Here is an 18,885-nt window from a genome sequence, read left to right as displayed (position 1 = left end):
TAAAGCTGGATGTTTGTGGTCTGAGTAAGATTTCCCTCCCCATTTAGTAACTGCCAGGCCTATGCTTACTGGATGTTTGGTTTTAAGTGTTTAATATTGAATGTTAATTAATAGATTGTTATATGTTTAATTGCTATATTGTTATAATGTATACCATATTAATAGAAATATTATATTATTGTTATATGCTACAGAGTTAATTGAAACTATAATTGTAGTTTTGTGTCTTTATTTGCTGCGCCACTTTATTCCTTTTTAATTGTAACTCTATCATCTCTACTTTTTTATTGTACTCACTCACTTCTAAATAAATATTATTTTTGTTTTCAAAGAATGTATTGCTTGTTTGCCTATTCTTGATCAGAGGGCTATATCCATGTCCTTTCAAGGGGAAGCTAGCTAACTGCAGCTTTCCCTGGAAACTCCTTTAGGGTGGGCCACAACCTTAATTACCAGAATAGATAAATTAGGAATAAAAGGTTTTAAATTAAAAAGCAAATCTTCCGGTAACAACTGTTGGTACAGCCTCGACATTGCTTAACCGAACACGCTGTTAAGGACATCAGGATGCAAATGGTAGGTTCAGCATGGAAAATTCAGAGAGCAGAAACTTTGTACAGTACATTTATAACAATAATAGAGTCTACCTCCCTTTTCCAGTTATCTTCCTACAAAATACATATCCTGGACATATTTGCCTCATGTTTTCAGGCATATAATGAAATTAAGGAATGGCAAATTTAAAACTGATAAAAGGAAACACTATTTCACACAATGTACAGCTGGTCTGTGAAACTTATTGCTATAGGATATATAATTGAGTCCAAGCGCACAACAAGATTCAAAGAAAGATGAGACATTTTATATGGATAAGATTATTCAGAATTAGAATAATAAACACAAATAAGCAAGTGCTTTAGAAGAGAGATAAAAATTCAAGCTTCAGGGCATAAGCCAACTTCTAACTTTTTGAAACTTTCCCTGGAAACTGGAAATCCCATAATGGCCTAATACCAAATGTATTTCCCTGAAGCATTTGGAATTGGTCAATGTCGAAGACATGATACTGGAGTAGATGGACATCAGTTGTGAACCAGCATGGTTCTTCCCATGTTCCTATTTTCAAGTAAAAACCTCACTACTTTTGAAAGTTTGATATTTCATTTAAAAGACAAATCCATTTTCACATGGATTCACACAAAAAACAAAAACTGAACAGTGAAGCTTTCCAACTGCAAAATGAGCCTGAATGAAGCTGCAAGTATTATTCACAGTTTTATGAAAAAATATTAGCCAATTCTTTCCAATGACAAGCTGCAAGACTAGGCTTGAATTCTATCCAATTCTATTACTTAATTCTAATCAATGACTGTGTGCAAAAAAATCAAGTCACAGTGATCTGGCTAGAATTTTGGTAAATACAGTGGAACATTTACTAAAGAATTCAGAACCCGTTTAAATATTTAGGCTCCAACTCAAAATATTTAAGCACATGTTTAATTTTAGCATGTGTTTACATCTTATTGAAGCCTGTGGGACTTAAGTATGTGCTTAAGTGCTCTTCTGAATAGCCATTACAAGGTGACTTGCAGCTTGTAAAATATAGTACTTTCCCTGGTCTTATACAGGGTTGACAATACACCTTTCAAGCATAAATAATTCATGCTGCAATGGAAATGTTGCATCTCTGGAACAGCATCTTCTCTGAAATTCTTTTTTAACCTTACAGGTCATGTCCTACTAGGCTGTTTTCTTCCAGATTGTCCAAGTCCAATGAACCAGAAGTACTCTAGAATGCACTTTCTGAACTCATATTTCAGAGCATTGGTCCTCTCTGAAGAAAGCCATGATTGCATCATTAAATCGTTCAGCTGCCACACAACCAAGTGTGCATCTCATCAACAGTTGAACAGAAATGATCATTCATAATTAGTGAAACACAAAGTTCCATTTGATACACCTGCTCCCACAATCGGAGGGTATACTCTAGGATGTAGTTACATTCATCCAGCAAATGCTTGTTGCCGTGGCATGAGGATGTATCCTTTAAGCAGGTGTCCATGTTGACTACTTGAATACGACATGAAAGTCTGAGGAAGTCACCGTGGTTATGTCCCTGTCCATTAGGGGCATGATCATTCCATTTGATCCTGCCTACCTGCATTACTACCAGATCAGAACTTTGCACTGTAAACAGAGATCTATATAACCTTAACCCCCCACCCCACCCCCAGACAAGCCTAACATGCACAAAACTCAAAAGATTTGATACAGATGCTTATTCATCTACAAAACTGGGCTAGAAATCTCATAAAAAAGGGATGCTTGCAAGCATTCTGATACTTTCTGCTCCTGTTTAAGGTAAAATACCACACGAACAGCTTTGTTTTGGCACTTTTGGCACAGCATTTTGGCACTTCCTGACCAGAAGTTGGAAGGAGAAATGAAACAGGACAGATGAAGCAGAAATGAAAAATAATTTTAATACAAAGGTGACTGACGATTTTCAAACCTCTAAAGAAAAAATACTTGGTACAGTGTTAAAGAATTGAATCAGTTCTTAATTTATTAAAATCACTTCCCACATCCCACCCAGATCAACTATTTAAATACAATTTATGTTCTCTTAAGTCAAGTCACTTCCTGCTCGACTGCCTGTCAATACAAAGGAGTGATAAGCACGACATTATGCTTTGCTTTATAATTCAGGAAAATATTCTCTCTGCTCAGTAATCAGAGCCTGACTTTTTTATAAAAAGCAATCCGCTTCTGCAGACAGCTCAGCACTCGCCCATCTCGAATGGGAAGTTAGCTGAAAACTGTCAAGATGTCAAATGCACAAAATGGCAAGCTGGCCCCAGTTTGTTCATGTTGTTTTGAAATACTTCTTTAAAAAACAACAAATTATAATCTTTCCGTACTATTTCCCCTTCTCAAAAACGGTCAACATTTCAGCTGAAGTTGTAACAAATCTATTTTTAGTGTTTGTTACTCAGAAAGGCTCATGAGGAGTTTAATCTGTTCATCAATGCAAATTTATTTAAAGCAAGCAGCATGGAAAACTTTAAAATGCGTTCATCACCATTTGTTTGGACTCAGCAGTCCCTGATGTACTGGCTGATATAAACATGTCACAGACAAGCCAAGAGATGTGAACAATGTCATTTAAAGACGCAATAGGTTTTCACAACTCATAAAACAGCCATATATGTCTCTTTCACACTCACAATCTACAACTAGTTAATATGTAATATTCTTAGTTCCTAGTGACCTGAGATGGATTGCCACAGTGGGTTATAAATGGTGATGCTTTTGATAATCACATGCCTGGTTTTTCTTTTCCAAGTGATTTCAGCACTGATGAGAAGTGCCAGATCGACAGGCTTCGAGATTGGAGTCCTCTATTAATCCACAAAAAAGGTACTGCCAGGGCAGTAGCAGGGCCAGCTTCCTCAATGTATCTCCATCCTAACCTGGAGGGAAAACCATGTTTAGAAGAGAAGGGGGAGTTCAGTCTACATGCTCATTCAAATCCTTGACCTCACTCCTGAAGCTGTTGACAAGAGATTCCCATTAATGGTGATGGTGAGTATCAGAGATTTGGACAAATGCCACTAGGAAGAGATGAATGTGACAAGCGAGCTACTAAGTGATCAACAGTGGATCCAAACAGATGAGACAGAGGTATAAGGCTCTGGAACCACTTAGTAACATTACCAAGTCACATTTTATTTCCATGTTAATTTTCTTATGATCATAGAATTATAGAAATGCAATGCCGGAAGGGACCTCAAGAAGTCATCACATCCAGCCCCCAGCACTGTGCCATGACCAAGTAAACCTAGAGCATCCCCGACAAGTGTTTGTCCAACCTGTTCTTAAAAGCTTCCAATGAAGCGAACTCCACAACCTGCCTTAGAAGCCTATTCCAGAGCTTAACTACTTGTATAGTTAGAAAGTTTTGCCTAATATCTAACCTAAATTTCCTTTGCTGCAGATTAAATCCATTACTTCTTGTCCTACCTTTAGTGGACATAGAACAATTGATCACAGTCCTCTTTGTAAAAGCCTTTAACATATTGGAAGACTTATCAGGTCCTCCCTCAGTCTTCTTTTCTCAAGACTAAAAATGCCCAGTTTGTTTAAGCTTTCCTCATAGGTCAGGTTTTCTAAACCTTTTATCATTTTTGTTGCTCTCCTCTGGACTCTCTTCAATTCGTCCACATCTTTCCTAAAGTGTGCCCCTGGAATTGGACACAGTACTCCAGCTGGGGCCTCGCCAGTGCTGAGTACAGCAGGACAATTACATCCTGTGTCTTACATACCACACTCCTGTTAATGTACCCCAAAATCATATAAGCTTTTTTTGCTGCTGCATCACATTGATGACCCATTCAGTTTGTGGTCCACTATAACCCCCAGATCCTTTTCAGCAGGACTACCATGCAGATTGTTATTCCCCATTCTGTAGTTGCGCATTTGATTTTTCCTTCCTAAGTGAAGTACTCTGTACTTAGCTTTATTGAATTTCATCTTCTTGAATTCAGATCAATTCTTCACTTTGTTGGGCCAGGTCAGGAGACAGGGGATATGGGGAGACAGACAGAACTCATAAGGGGCTGAATGGGAATGGAGGTGCAGGGCCACAGGGGGGAGGGAGGTACACGGCAACATGGGCAGAGGGGGAGGGGGTGCAGAGCTACAAGGGGAAGAGGGATGGCTGAGGGGGTGCAGAGACATTGGAACATGGGGTGCAGGGCTACATGGGGGGAGGGGGATGGCTGAGTGGGGGCAAAGAGATACATGGGAAAGGGGGGCAGGGACACATGGAGATGAGGGGAGGGGGCTGGTTGAGGGGGTGCAGGGCAGACATGCCAAACCCATGGGAAAAAAAGCAGAAATTGGGCTTGTTTTTGGCTTAACTGGCTTGTGAGTTGCTTATTGGATAGTTTTTGACTTGTAGCTTGTTTGGCTTGTAGCTTGTTGCTTCTTTTTTTTTTTTTTTTTTTTTTTTTTGATCAGCTCCCCGCAAGCAGGGGCAAGGGGCAAGCAGGAGCACGGGGAGAGAGAGTCAGGGGTACACCGCAGGCCCACCACAGTCCCAGACTTCACGCTGGGGTGGATCTAGTCACATAGAGTGTTGGGGTTCTTAGGGATTGGCTTGTTTTGGCCTTGTTCTGAAATGGGATTAGCTTGATTTTTGGCTTATTGTGAAAGTTGGGGTACTTATTTACCGCATGAAAGTTGGTAGCTGTGGTGCAGGGCAACATGGGGACAGGTGAAGGGGGTTTACGGCCACATGGGGGTAGGGGGAGTGGGCGTCTGAGTGGGGGTGGAGGAACACTTGTGGATAGGGGATGCAAGGACACGTGGGGGTGCAGGGACACATGGGGATGGGGCAGATGTGCCTGACTGAATGGGAGAGACTCGGGGTCAGCCAGGGTCTGCATGGGGGAAGCTCCCTAACAGTCCCTCCCCAGCCACAACAAAAAAAACTGTTCCATACTCTTCCCACCCACACCCAACAACCCTTCAAGTTCATATTCAGGCTCCTTCCCAGCAATTACTTCCCTCAGTTCCTCCATTTCCCTTGACTCCCGCAAGCCTTTACACTGCTTCTGAGGGGTGCGGGAAGTACGGTTCTGTATTGTAGTTTAAATGAATTATTACCCACAGTTCCATATTAATATGCCAAGTACGAAACCTATTTGTCAAAAAACTTTTCCTGAATCTTTTTTGTTGTCTGTATTGGTATACTTGTATACTTGCTGGAAGGTATTTTAAAATAAATTACCAAACTAATTGAAACTGTTGTGATTATATTGTGTTATTTTGACAAATAAAATTTGCAGAATTTTAAAATATTGTGTGCAGAATTGTGATTAATTTGTGCAGAATTTTTAATTTTTTGATGCCGAATTCCCCCAGGAATAAGCACTGTTAGATCTTAATGGGTCTGAAAGTCTTTCTTGTGTCTTGACTTGATTATTTCTTCAATGCTCACATGATCTGAGGCTTTAGATATCTTTAGATATGGGTTGCTGAAGTTAGTTGTTTAAGTGCACTATGTCCAAACATGGAGGTAAAGTCAATGCCCAATATTTTGGTTTCTATGCTCATTTTCAGGAAACAGGAGTCCGCATTTGCCAGACATATCTATCACATTTACTAGAAGTGATTGAAATACCATATTAATGGAATACTTTCTGCAGAAGATTTCTATGATTAGGACAAACTTGCCCAAGTTGAATGTATCCCTCAAACTGACAGTGATTTTTTAATTTCTACTATTTATGAAGACTAATACAGAATGTATGCATCTAGCTTCAAAACACTGGAAAGTATTATTTTTGGAGTGGAATTATTTTGACATCTATTGTATGTTAACTGCAGAAATGGGAAAACATTAAAGCTCAGAGATTGGGTGCAGATCACAAAAGCATTCAAAAGTTAAGATTCTTATCTGAACTCCTTGGTCTGCAAAACTGAATTGAAAGTTTTAAGAGAAGAGACTCTTTCATGGTATTCAGGCACTTGTGCTTCTAGTCTAGGAAAGGGGTTTAAAACATCAAAAATGGGTCAGGCGAATTTTTAACCACATAAACCCCATGGAGCATTCTTAATAAAGATGCAGTTGTTTGACCTATTTCCAATTAACAGTTAATTGTTTTCTTATGAATTAAAATAAGTCAAAAATTATAAGAGTATTAGGATGGGAGCTTTAAGCTTTAAAAGAGCTTAAAGGAGTTAGGAGCCCAAGTTCCATTGTAATTAGTCCCTCAGACTCCCTTAAAAATCTTAGCCTTTGTCTACAATTGTGTTTATTTTTCTGTCAGCTAAAACAGTATAGCTAATAGAATTTGTTCAAGTGTTTATGTCAGACTTCCTTCACTTGAAGATACTGCTGTCATTTTTGTTTCCTGACACTTCAGTTGTAGGAATAAACTGCAGATATTGCTGTTAACTGCAGCTGTGTAGAACACTCCAGTGTTGAATTTATTGGTATAGTTGGGAACAATGAAGGTTAAAAAGGTTATTACTTTCTTGATACAGAGGGCTTTTTTTTCTAACAGTATTATTTTCCTTTTATGACTACATTCCACAGTGTATTGATCATGTTACAGAAAAACACACACAGAGGTATTCAAATCCTGCTTGCCATACCGAAACAAGTAGCCCCACTGAAGATTTTGGGATTATGCAGGGGTTTGGCCTATATAAACAGAAGGTTTTTGATATGTGTTGCTAATTATTTATATGCCTCATTATATCCTTGCTGAGCTGAACACGACTCACCTCACTTGTCCACCCACAGCCTATCAGGTAAAGATAAATTGGATTGTTCAAACATTTCTAAAGCTATGAGTTTAAAAAAAACAACAACCCATAGTACTAAAATGTAACAAGTTTGGGATGAATGCATCACAAAGGACAGAAAATGTACCTCAAACTAGTCTTTAAAGACCAGTTCCACAGAAATGTAATTGTTGTCCACAAAAATCCAGAAGATCTCCAACAAGAACACATATTAAACAAAACTGAATGGAAGAATGTTTTATCCTATTTAATCAAGCAAAGGGATTAAGAAAAAAGCAGATATTTTATGGAACATTCTGTGTGAGACAAAGAGAAAGAGAAGGCAAGAAACGATGAATTGACTGGTCATTTAATATTCTAGGGACAGATTTTTTTGCCTTAGGACACAAGGAAAATATAACTATTATTATGACAATGGGGCTCATAAATAGGTGATAAATAGGACTGGATGAGATATTACAGGTGTCAGTGTGGGAGGTGTCCCATGAATAATTTAGTTAGCTTTTCTTGTGCAATTATTAATTGTTGGTTAAGAGGCTGTTTATGAAGAATGATTATTTCTCTTACTGTGACACCTAGAAGCCCAAACTGAGATCAGGGCCCCAGCGTGCAAGGTGCTATTCATGCTCATCATGAGACAGCCCTTTCATCATGAGACAAGGCAACGGGTAGGAGAAAGTTACAAAGGAACTGAAGCACAGAGATAGTAGTGACCTGCCCAGGGTGAAACAGGGAGTTTGTGACAGAGGCAGGAAATATGGGTTCAACTCCTATATCCTGGTCCAGAAGATCATCTTTCGTCTCAGCCCTAGTGCTTTCATCAGTGTAGCTATACTGGATTTCAAAATGGCAGAGAAGGAAAAGAGGAGACAATTGGGGTAAAAAAAAAAAAAGCAGAGGAGTGGCTGAACTCAGCCACAACACCAGTCAGCTGTTTCTGCAACACTTGGTTCTGCCCTCTTGTATGGGTCTTATAATGTTATGATCCTGACAACTCATGGTGAATAACCCCTAACCCTTGAAGGCCCCCAAATCTTAAAGAAAAATAGCAAATAAGGGCATAATCTTGCTCACTCTATTCAAGTGAGCATTCCCACTGGCATCACATGAATAAGACTAGCAGGATTTGGCCATTAATCCTACAGGGATTAATATTCTTGGCTGAAATCAATAGTTACCGATGGCCACAGGCAGCTCAATTTTTAAAACTGGGTTCTGTTAATATAGATTTTTTCCTCCCTGTTTACATCAGATGGAGCATCACATTACTCGGAATTATTTGCAACCTTTTTTTTGAAATCAGGAATATATTAACCAGACCATCTAATGCATTAGAAAGATAGGATGCCTGTTTATTCCATGACAGTAAAGGGGGGGGAAAGGGGAGAAGAGGATGTTTTTATTAGAAAAAAAGTATTTCTAGGTCAACTATCTTTTTAAAACTCCCAACACTGAAATAACTATGTTTTAGGGGATTGAGAAAAGGTCAGCCAGCTTTCAAGCTAATTAGTTCAACACAGTGACTCAGTCTATTTTTCCTTATACCGGATATTTCTGAATGGCTTGAGGTTTTAAATACCTTTTACAGCCTTAGCGCAGTCACATTCAAGAATGTAACAAGCTTGTTGAATTTTGGGAGAGGGGAACAAGCTTTGCTTCTCCCCTTCCCCTTAAACTAAATACAGTTCTACTTTTAATGGAACTTTCTCTTGATGACTTGTAGATAGGAAAGTTCTTTATTCTACCAGTGCTATATTAATCTAGTCAAGTCAGATTTCCACGTTTGCAAAGAGAATAATTATTTCCAGAGCAACACCACCAGAAATGAAAGGTTATGCAAGTAAATTCATTTGTGGAAACGAAGAATAAAATGACAGCATTGCCAAGGGGAATAAGGCTGTCAAAAAAGCCCAAACACTGTTCACAAAGACACACAAAAATGACAAAAAGGTGAATGTCTATATGGCAAGCCATTACATTACAGAGGTATGTATCAAAAGCCAAATGCTGCTCTAATCCACAGACATTGTTTCCTTCCTGCAAAGAAATATATATGTGCTGCAGGGGGAATGGGGAAGAAAACTCATCTTAATAAGTTTCTTTTTAGGGCAGTCTATCCACAATGAAATATTAAATGTCACTTCTGAAGCCTGCTTTCTTTGTGGTAATGCATTAACATTCAGCCCCGTAGTTGGCCAGCCTAAATCAGAAGTGTCTCTGAATTGCAAACCAAACTCTCAGTATTTATATTTTTTAAAATTATGTTTACATTTTTCTTTCAGCTGAGCTTTTGCCTAACATGCTGAACATCAAGCATTGCCATCCTTGCAAAAAATAAAACAAAGTAAATGCTTGGAATGCATACTGCATATTGTTTTTTCCTTTTACGTAGAGACAGAAAGACTTAAAACAAAGAACAGTATGTACTGGAGAGAACACTATGGATTGGGAAAGACGAAAGCAATTATAGTTTTTTGATATACAAGCATAACCCAGCAAAATGATGCTTCTTGAGTAGCTCTTCTGACGCATTGTTGCTACAGGTGGAAAATGGCATTATGCCTGCATTAGTGTCCTTTAACAGCCTCAATTCCAAACTTAGAGCACTTTAATTTACAATCAGGGAGCTACAAGTCATTTACTAGCAGCTGTAGCCAGAGGCAAATGATACTGTTGCTTAGTAACTAACAGGTAACTAGTGCAAGCCCCAGTTATATTTATGTACATAGCAAGCTAATGATAGAAGATGAAGGGGATGTATGTTTGTGGAAATAGATTCCATCTAGTTGTTTATTAAGATACCCTGGGATTTTTCTCTCAATGAAACATTTGTTTAAATAAAATGCACCAGGAAGGAGAATTGAGCTAATGTTTTCTGACCTTCAGTTCACATGATTAAATGTACCATTGCAGATGTAGCTTTTTCAGTTCATTAAAACAATGAATGGGTGTGAAAACTACGTTATCCCCAAGGAGCCGATGTCATTCTGAGAGGCCAGATTGACAACCCTGGAAACTAAAGTTTGTTGTTTATCCATAGGGCTGTTACCATCCAGCCAACAGCAGTTTAAGTTTACTTCACTCCCCCACAAATATCCCTAAGCCAACCATCTTTAGGAGTAAAACTGGTCATTCAGTCTTCACGTACATTCATCCCATAGTTTCTTGGCTGAGACTTCGAACAGTGGTGTCAATTAGCACTGTCTGCGAAGGAGAGCTTTATGAAATCGACTCTTGTCTAACCTGTGCTTGACTAGAACTAGCAACATACAAATAATAAGCACTATGCCCCGTTATCAATCCCAGGAGCCATCCAGTCACTCAGGGTTCTTCTTAATTAATTAAGAAATTAATGAGAGTTTTTACATTGATTTCAATGGTATCAGAATCTGGCCCCATATGTTAGCTATGATAACTCTACTACCAATTATCTATGTTCTCAAATGTGTTCTAGTTAACAGAACTCACATAATACAGGATTTACTTTTCACCTGAAGAGGAACATTTTTCATCAAAAACGAATATTCAGTTCACATCACAGCTGTATAATTATTCGTTTTATAGAGATGTAAAGCAGGCATTAATAGTAGTTCAAAACATCACATTTATAAACTTTTCTCCCATCATATTAAACATAAATACTTCAGATGGAATAAAACTCCAATCCTTCAAATGGATAAATTCCCCACCAAATATAGAATCTCAAGCTTCAGAAATCAGGCTTTTAAGCAAAGTGTCAGAGTCATGCCTTCACTTGCTGTTCCATGAGGTGCAATGTCAGGAGAATAAGAAGAAGGCTAAAAAAAGTCTCATTTATTCTTATCTACAGAGGGGTTTATTTTTAGGAATTTTATTTCAAATTAGTTAGTTAATGATTGCCAAGTGCTTTGAAGATCAAAAGCTGTGTAAGTGCTGAGTGTTATCTGGAAACCAAAACATGCATACCAAATAACTAGGCAACATACATGCTACTCACAATATCTTACAGTTCAATAGCAGCTTTCAATCCCAAAGGATCTGAAAGGGCTTAAACTATGGCCAGAGCCTGCAAACAGATCTATAGCCCTTCACAGTGTCCCATTTGCTTGAGTAGGACTCTGTGCAGTTCTATTTGCAGGACTGAATCCTGAACAAATACAGGGACCATTTCAACTAACCACCAGTGAAATGCAGTTAAATATGGTGTGGAATTAGGGTTACCATACGTCCGGATTTTCCCGGACATGTCCGGCTTTTGGGGGCTCAAATCCCCGTCCGGGGGGAAATCCCCAAAAGCCGGGCATGTCCGGGAAAATCGGGAGGGAGGGCTGGGCCGGGGTCGCGGTGCCGGGCGCGCGGTGCCGGGCCGGGGTCCAGGGGCGCAGTGCCGGGCCGGGAACCGGGCCGGGAGCCGGGCCGGAGCCGCGGGGTCGGGCCGCCGAGGGGGTGCGTGGGGCCGGGGGGTCGAGCCGGGCCGCCGGGGGGGTGCGCTGGGCCGCCGGGCCGGGGCCGCGGGGGTGCGCTGGGCCGGGAGCCGGGGGGGTGCGCTGGGCCGGGAGGTCGGGCCGGGAGCCGGGCCGCTGGGGGGGTGCGCTGGGCCGCGGGGCCGGGAGCCGGGGGGGTGCGTTGGGCCGCGGGGCCGGGAGCCGGGGGGTCGGGCCGGGAGCCGGGCCGCCGGGGGGGTGCGCTGGGCCGCGGGGCCGGGAGCTGGGGGGTCGGGCCGGGAGCCGGGCCGCCGGGGGGGTGCGCTGGGCCGCCGGGCCGGGGCCACGGGGGTGCGCTGGGCCGCGGGGCCGGGAGGGTGCGCTGGGCCGGGAGCCGGGGGGTCGGGCCGGGAGCCGGGCTGCTGGGGGGGTGCGCTGGGCCGCGGGGCCGGGAGCCGGGGGGGTGCGTTGGGCCGCGGGGCCGGGAGCCGGGGGGTCAGGCCGGGAGCCGGGCCGCCGGGGGGGTGCGCTGGGCCGCGGGGTCGGGCCACCGGGGGGGTGCGCTGGGCCGCCGGGGCCGGGAGCTGGGGGGTCGGGCCGGGAGCCGGGCCGCCGGGGGGGGGTGCGTTGGGCCGCGGGGCCGGGAGCCGGGGGGTCGGGCCGGGAGCCGGGCCGCCGGGGGGGTGCGCTGGGCCGCGGGGCCGGGAGCCGGGGGGTCGGGCCGGGAGCCGGGCCGCCGGGGGGGTGCGCTGGGCCGCCGGGGGCCGGCCGGCAGTGCTGGGCGGGCCGGGGGTGGTCGGCCGGGGGCCAGGGCCGGCACCCCAGGGCCCGAGCCGACCCAGGCTGGCGCCGCCGCGGGGGCCAGCCTGGGCCGCACCTCCTCCCCCCACACCCTCCTTACCTGCCCAGGCTTCCCGCGAATTAAATGTTCGCGGGAAGCAGGGGAGGGGGCGGAGACTTTGGGGAGGGGGCGGAGTTGGGGAGGGGGAGGGGGCGGGGCTGGGGGCGGGGCCAGGGCCCCGTGGAGTGTCCTCCTTTTGGAGGCACAAAATATGGTAACCCTAGTGGAATACAAAAGTTGTTTAGCAGGTGTGCACCACCACTACATAGCAGCTTCCTTAAAATTCAACAGAAAATAACTTTGTAGGGTAGATATCTGTCCAGCATATAAAATTTGAGAGAGACTGCCACAAAATTTTAAAAACCTATAGATTTGTACTATTCATTAACAAATTCTAAAGGAGATTAAAGTAATTTCTATAGAGCCCTGTTTAATTCCTGTAAGACATTATTGGTTGAATCTCTCTTAAATTTCACTCTTGCAAAAAATATTACTGGATTGTTAACAACAATCAGTGCTTAGGACCTGTATTATGCCTCATTCAAAAGGCAGTACTTCCTACAGTGACCTGTATACAATGTTTCTCTTTCAACAAAGAGACTCTCTAATGCTTGTACATTACTTTAAATGTATATTTATCCTGTTCCCTTTAAGGCCTGAAGTTGACTTACTGAAGTACAAATAAGGAAGCTAAAATATTTACATATCTTCAGGCACACTAATAAATATGACACATGAGCAAGAAATTACACACCTGGCCCTCTTTTCCAGGACACACACGCCTCCCACACACACAAAGTCGGGCATAACTTATGCACCACTATAAGATATCAAAGAAGCATCACTACAGTCCACATTTGCCAGCCTACCAATTTGTTCAATATACCAAAAACAAGGACCTAACACAGGACTAATAAAATTATCTTTATCACTGGAGAGCTCAAAATGATGGATGACAAAGTTAGGACTTTACGAGATCAAAAGTGAGCACATCCAGTTTTCAAATTTTGTTTTGCAAATGCAATTAAAAATGTGCAATTGATTTAGTACTGGAGAGTAATGACATCCCATTCATTTGAAATGAATATATCCCGATAAAATGGCATTAAGCTGAGACATTAAGTCCTGAGGTACAGATCTAAATCAAGGGTCAGGAACCTGCTTTACCAGGTTTCAGATTACTTTGAACACAGACTCTGTAACTGCCCTAAACTATATTCTTAAACTAGTACATCTGAATACATAACCTTTGAGACTCTGTGCTAGATGAAGACAGGCCCAGGGACAGAACTCAAGTCCAAGTCAGAATATGGACCCAATCCTGCAAGCCACTAAGTGCATCTAAAAAGCTGCTGAGCATCTGCAACTTCACTTTATGTCAACAGGAATTATGAAATAGATGAAATATCTTTCATCGAGGAGTAACCCACCTACGGTAACTTTTAAGTAGCTCCCTATCCCAACGTTGTTCAGTATATGTCCACGCCCTAAAGGCCATCTCCATTCACTAACATTTTAACTTGTGTGTTCTTTAAAGTGTCTCGTGAGGTTTAGAATACAACTTGGCTCAGCTTTTAGCGAAAGATAAACCTCCCCTTGATGATAGATTTTTGCGGGTCCTTTGGGTGCTCAGTTAACAAAGTTTTACTGTTCCTTTACATTAATCAATTACTTGTTTTTGCTCTTTTCTAAATAACTCATTATAATCATACAATAAAGGCAGCATCAAGAGAAAGGAAAGACCACAATACAGATCCAAACTCAGCCATACTTTTTATTACAGAATATGTCACTATTGAATCGAATTGGTCGCTATTTCTTTTCCATGTGGCAAAAAACAGAAAAATGATATTAAACTCATCCATGCACCTTCCAATCCTGCACTTGCAATGAGACTGTAAGCTAACAAACACAACATGCATTCACAGGCAATTTATTAAAAGGCATTTCTTAGCACCAATCAGACAATATAGAGCAGACTCACAACAGAAGAAACTAGATTTAAAGTAATAGCTGTTGCTGATAAGGAAGGGTACACGTTTTAGAAAGGTGGGCAGGAAAACAGGTGCATAATTGCAATTATCACTCCATGATACTATAGTGGTGGCCCTCAGAAGCTTATCTTGGGCAAAATTAGAAAATATAAGGGTAACTCCAGATTTTCAAAACCAACTTCTATTTCCCTATACACATGCTTATAGGAAATACCATAAATACAGCTGAAAGTAAGGTTATTTAACTGCAAATACTTATTTAAGCCCCCAACCTACACTCTGATCCATGCCAATGGAAGAGTCCACCCCCTCACATCCGATTATAGGATCATGGGCCTTAATTATCTCAGGCAATTGGCAAGTTTTAAAAGGCCATCACTGTGCACGCTAAGTCCAATTCCCTATACACAGCTGCATTCTCTACTGAAAACTGACCCTGAACAATTTAAGATAAGTCAACTAGTTCAATTTGGTTTTAGGCTGCAATATTATTTCGCTACTTAATGGTATTTCTCCTCTGAAATACCAAGCCAAAAAATGTGTTTACTACTTTTTACAGCACAAGCAGAAATAACCCCTTGTGCAGTGAGAAGCAAAAGTTGATACACAGCTATTACTTATATACATCAAATTTCAATGCTGCATTTGCAGATCTGAACAATCAACTTTAAAAAGTCAGCAAATTCTGATTTTAAAGCAATTGGTTGAATGAATCATTTATTTGATTTCAAACTAACTCGAAAACGTGTCACTCTATCTGCTTCTGGAAGAATTCCGAGTATCTCCAACCCCACCAGACCTTCTAGGAATGACAAGACACTACTCCTCAGACCTTTTAAAAAAAAGGTCTTTGACAACTGTTCTCCTTTCCTAGAGCTACTATATTCTGAAAACAACCTCTTCTAAAATATTCTATTGATGGCACATTTTGTAATCTGTAGAGAGTGAGAATGCCACGTACAAATATATAAATCCAACTTCTGCTCTGAATTATAACCAGACAATCCAACTGATATCTATGGGCCAGATCCTCAGCTGGTATAAATTCGCAGAGCTTGGAGCTATGCTGAATTACACCAACTGAGGTTCTGGCCCAAGACAATGCATCACAACTTTGTTTATTAATGGTAAATTCTCCTTCCATATTTATGCATATGGTCCATATGATTCTTGCTATTATTTTTTTCAGGTGTTACTACTGTACAAAACTGTAATAATACTCTATTATAAAACTTGTGATACCAATGCAAAGTATCGAAACATTCAAAAGCATAACAAAAGTAATAAAGCAGGCTGAATTTAGTTCACTGCAACCTTTGGAATTAAGGAATCTTTGGACTGCAAAAATCACACTTATGTCTAAATTCACCATTCAGCTAAAGTAATAAAAAAAAGAATAACCAGAGAGGACTTACTAAAAATCTCCAGTGATGATTCTCTTGAGTTAGTGTCGTGACATTAGATTGAAAAATCTGGGTTTTCTCTTCTAAAAATTGGATCCGCTCTAATGTTTTCAGTGGCACTGCAGGTTGCAAATATGGTAGATCATTTCTAAACTGTAGGGAAACAAAAAACAAAAACAGGTAAATCCTTACATTTGTTTAAACCCCAACTAGCAGCATGCATTTTTTCCACAATATAATGTGATTTACATCAGTGGTTCTCAACCTTTCCAAACTACCCCTTTCAAGAGTTGGCTTTGTCTTGCGTACCAAGTTTCACCTCACTTAAAAACTACTTGCTTACAAAATCAGACATTAAAAATACAAGTGTCACAGCACACTATTACTGAAAAATTGCTTTCTTTCTCATTTTGTCTGTATGAAATTTTAGTTTGTACTGACTTCACTAGTGCTTCTTACGTAGGCTGTTGTAAAGCTAGCAAATATCTAAATGAGTTTATGTACCCCCTTGAAGACCTCTGTGTACTCGCAGGGGTACACACACCCCCAGTTGAGAACCACTGATTTACGTGATGTTTTTAATAGAATGTCTCTCCATACGTGGTTTGCAAGTGATGGTTAATAAAAATATCCTACACATTAAAAGCCAAACTACATTAATAAGTCTTCAACAATCCTCTGAAGCATACCTCATAATTTATAACAGTGGATATGTGAAAATAAAATGTGCATTGGTTGCATGCACCACTTCAACTCAGTTTCTACAGGAATGGGGGGGGGGAACTAATTTAACAAAGGTGGATGTTTAGTTCTTACACCATATGCGACTGTTCACAATTGGAACCCCAGGACTGAGAGCGCGCCTATCTGAACAAATGTTCAGGCACTACAGTCAGAAAGAGTGAAACTGGACATAAGCCCTCAAAATAAGGTTTAAGTGGTGCATGTTGTGGCCCTCAGCAGAGGGGTGAATTTCTCTAGGTGCTCAGTTTTTAGGGTTTGATTAGATACAAACTCTAGCAAAATGCTTACCACTGTACTTTTCTTAGCATCTTGCCAACAATCAAAATATCATGTATTGAGCTTAAAGATGCCAGTCAGAAATGTAATGTTTAGGGGCAATCCAGGGTTGTTGAAGTCAAAGGAAAGACTCCCATTGACTTCAGTAAGCTTTGGGTAAAGGGTGAAGTGCACAACCTGTAGTCTTGGGCAAAACTTCAAAACAAAAGGGAACTTTGCCTGACTAAAGTCAGCAGGGATCAAGTCAAGGAATTTTAATGATAACTAAAGACATATTTCCCGTGACTTAATCAGAAGGGAAAGTGAGAGGAAACAGAGGAAAAGGGGAATTTATAATGCTGCATCATGGACTGCATCACATTTTAAATGAATCATTGTTTGTTATAAACTTCACTATGTAATGTGATTCATTTACTCTTACCACTTCCAATAGACATACCTGGCCTCTCAAAAGGCTTAGGCTTTGTCTACACTAGCACTTATGTCGGCAAAACTTTTATCAGTTGGGTGTGTGTTTTTTCCACATCCCTGACTGACATAAGTTTCACCAACAAAAGCGCCAGTGTGGACAGCGCTATGTCGGCGGGAAAGTATCTCTCACCTACATAGCTACTGCCGCTCATTGGGGGTGGTTTAATTATGCCCACAGGAGAGCTCTCTCCTGCTGGCATACAGTAACTCCTCACTTACCGTTGTAGTTATGTTCCTGAAAAATGCGACTTTAAGTGAAACAATGTTAAGTGAATCCAATTTCCCCATAAGAATGAGTGTAAATGGGGGGGTTACGTTCCAGGGAATTTTTTTTTTTTTGCCATACAGTACAGTACAGTACTATAGTTGGCAGGTGCCCCCGCCTTACCCCACACAGGCACAGCCCACTGGCACCAGAGACAATGAGGCAGGCAAGGAGGCTGAAGGCGCTGTAGGCTAGAAGCACATTGCGCAGCAGCAGCGGCAGCTTCCCCTACTCTGCAAGCACCGGGACAGGGGGCTCAACCTTCGGCCTGCCCACACCACCTCTTCCCCCAAGCCCCCACCCTTAACCCGCCTCTTCTTCCCCCTCTCCCTTTACTCCACACGCCGCATCCTCGCTCCTCCCCCCTCCTTCCCCTGCCTCCTGCCCGCGGCAATCAGCTGGCTTGCAGTGTTCAGGAGGGAGCGGGGAGGAGCAAGGACTCAGTGTGCAGGCTCCTCCCCCTCCCCTGCCTCCTGCTCGTGGCAATCATCTGGTTTGCGGCATTCGGGAAGCAGGGGAGGGAAGGAGAGCCTGCGCGCTGAGTCCTCGCTCCTCCCCCTCCCTCCTGAATGCCGCAAGCCAGCTGATTGCCGCAGGCAGGAGGCGGGGGAGGAGGAGGAAAGTGCTGATCGGCGAGCGGAAGGCACTGTGGGGAGGGAGCTAGGGGAGCTGATAGGGGGGCTGCCAGCTGTGGACAAAGCAGGCAGCCAAACGACATTATAGCGAAGCATTGCACAACTTTAAATACAGGATGTTCTGTAATTCAGCAGGCACGTAGGATCGAAACAACATTAAGCGAGAGGATGTTAAGTGGGGAGTTACTGTAGAGCAGCTATACAGGAGACCTTGCAGGGGTACAGCTGTGCCACTGTAAGGTCCGTAGGGTAGACGTAGTCTTAGTCAATCAGGGCCTGTTTATTTTATAAGATACATATATGGAGAGTATACACTTAATGCACAGCAACAACTATATGAGTCTGAACCAACTCCCACTGAAGTCAATGTGAGTTATTCCACTGACTTCAACTAGAATTGCATCAGGCCCTAAGTTAGGTTAAAGGGGGGGGGGAGAGTGGGAGGGGGAAGGAAGAGGAGTCCCTAATTACAAATGCTACAGAGAAATCCTGAAGCCAGGTGAAAAAAGAAATTTTATTGCAGGAGCAGGATGGCA

The 18,885-nt window shown here is 42.2% G+C and overlaps 1 protein-coding gene across 4 annotated transcripts in view; it reads right to left on the bottom strand.

Moving 5' to 3' along the window:
• Positions 1-18,885, bottom strand: part of RIMBP2 (RIMS binding protein 2) — a 374,947-nt gene that overhangs the window by 222,632 nt on the left and 133,430 nt on the right. For all 4 annotated transcript variants that reach the window (XM_054006698.1, XM_054006700.1, XM_054006701.1 and 1 more), the window contains exon 6: positions 15,971-16,111. In XM_054006698.1, the coding sequence (XP_053862673.1) occupies positions 15,971-16,111 (141 nt within the window). The remainder of the gene's footprint in view (positions 1-15,970; positions 16,112-18,885) is intronic.

This window comes from Malaclemys terrapin, chromosome 16, assembly GCF_027887155.1.
Source record: "Malaclemys terrapin pileata isolate rMalTer1 chromosome 16, rMalTer1.hap1, whole genome shotgun sequence".
In the NCBI taxonomy this organism is placed as follows: domain Eukaryota; kingdom Metazoa; phylum Chordata; order Testudines; family Emydidae; genus Malaclemys; species Malaclemys terrapin.
Note: the sequence above shows the minus strand (reverse complement) of the source record. Positions and strands in the feature narration are given on the sequence as shown.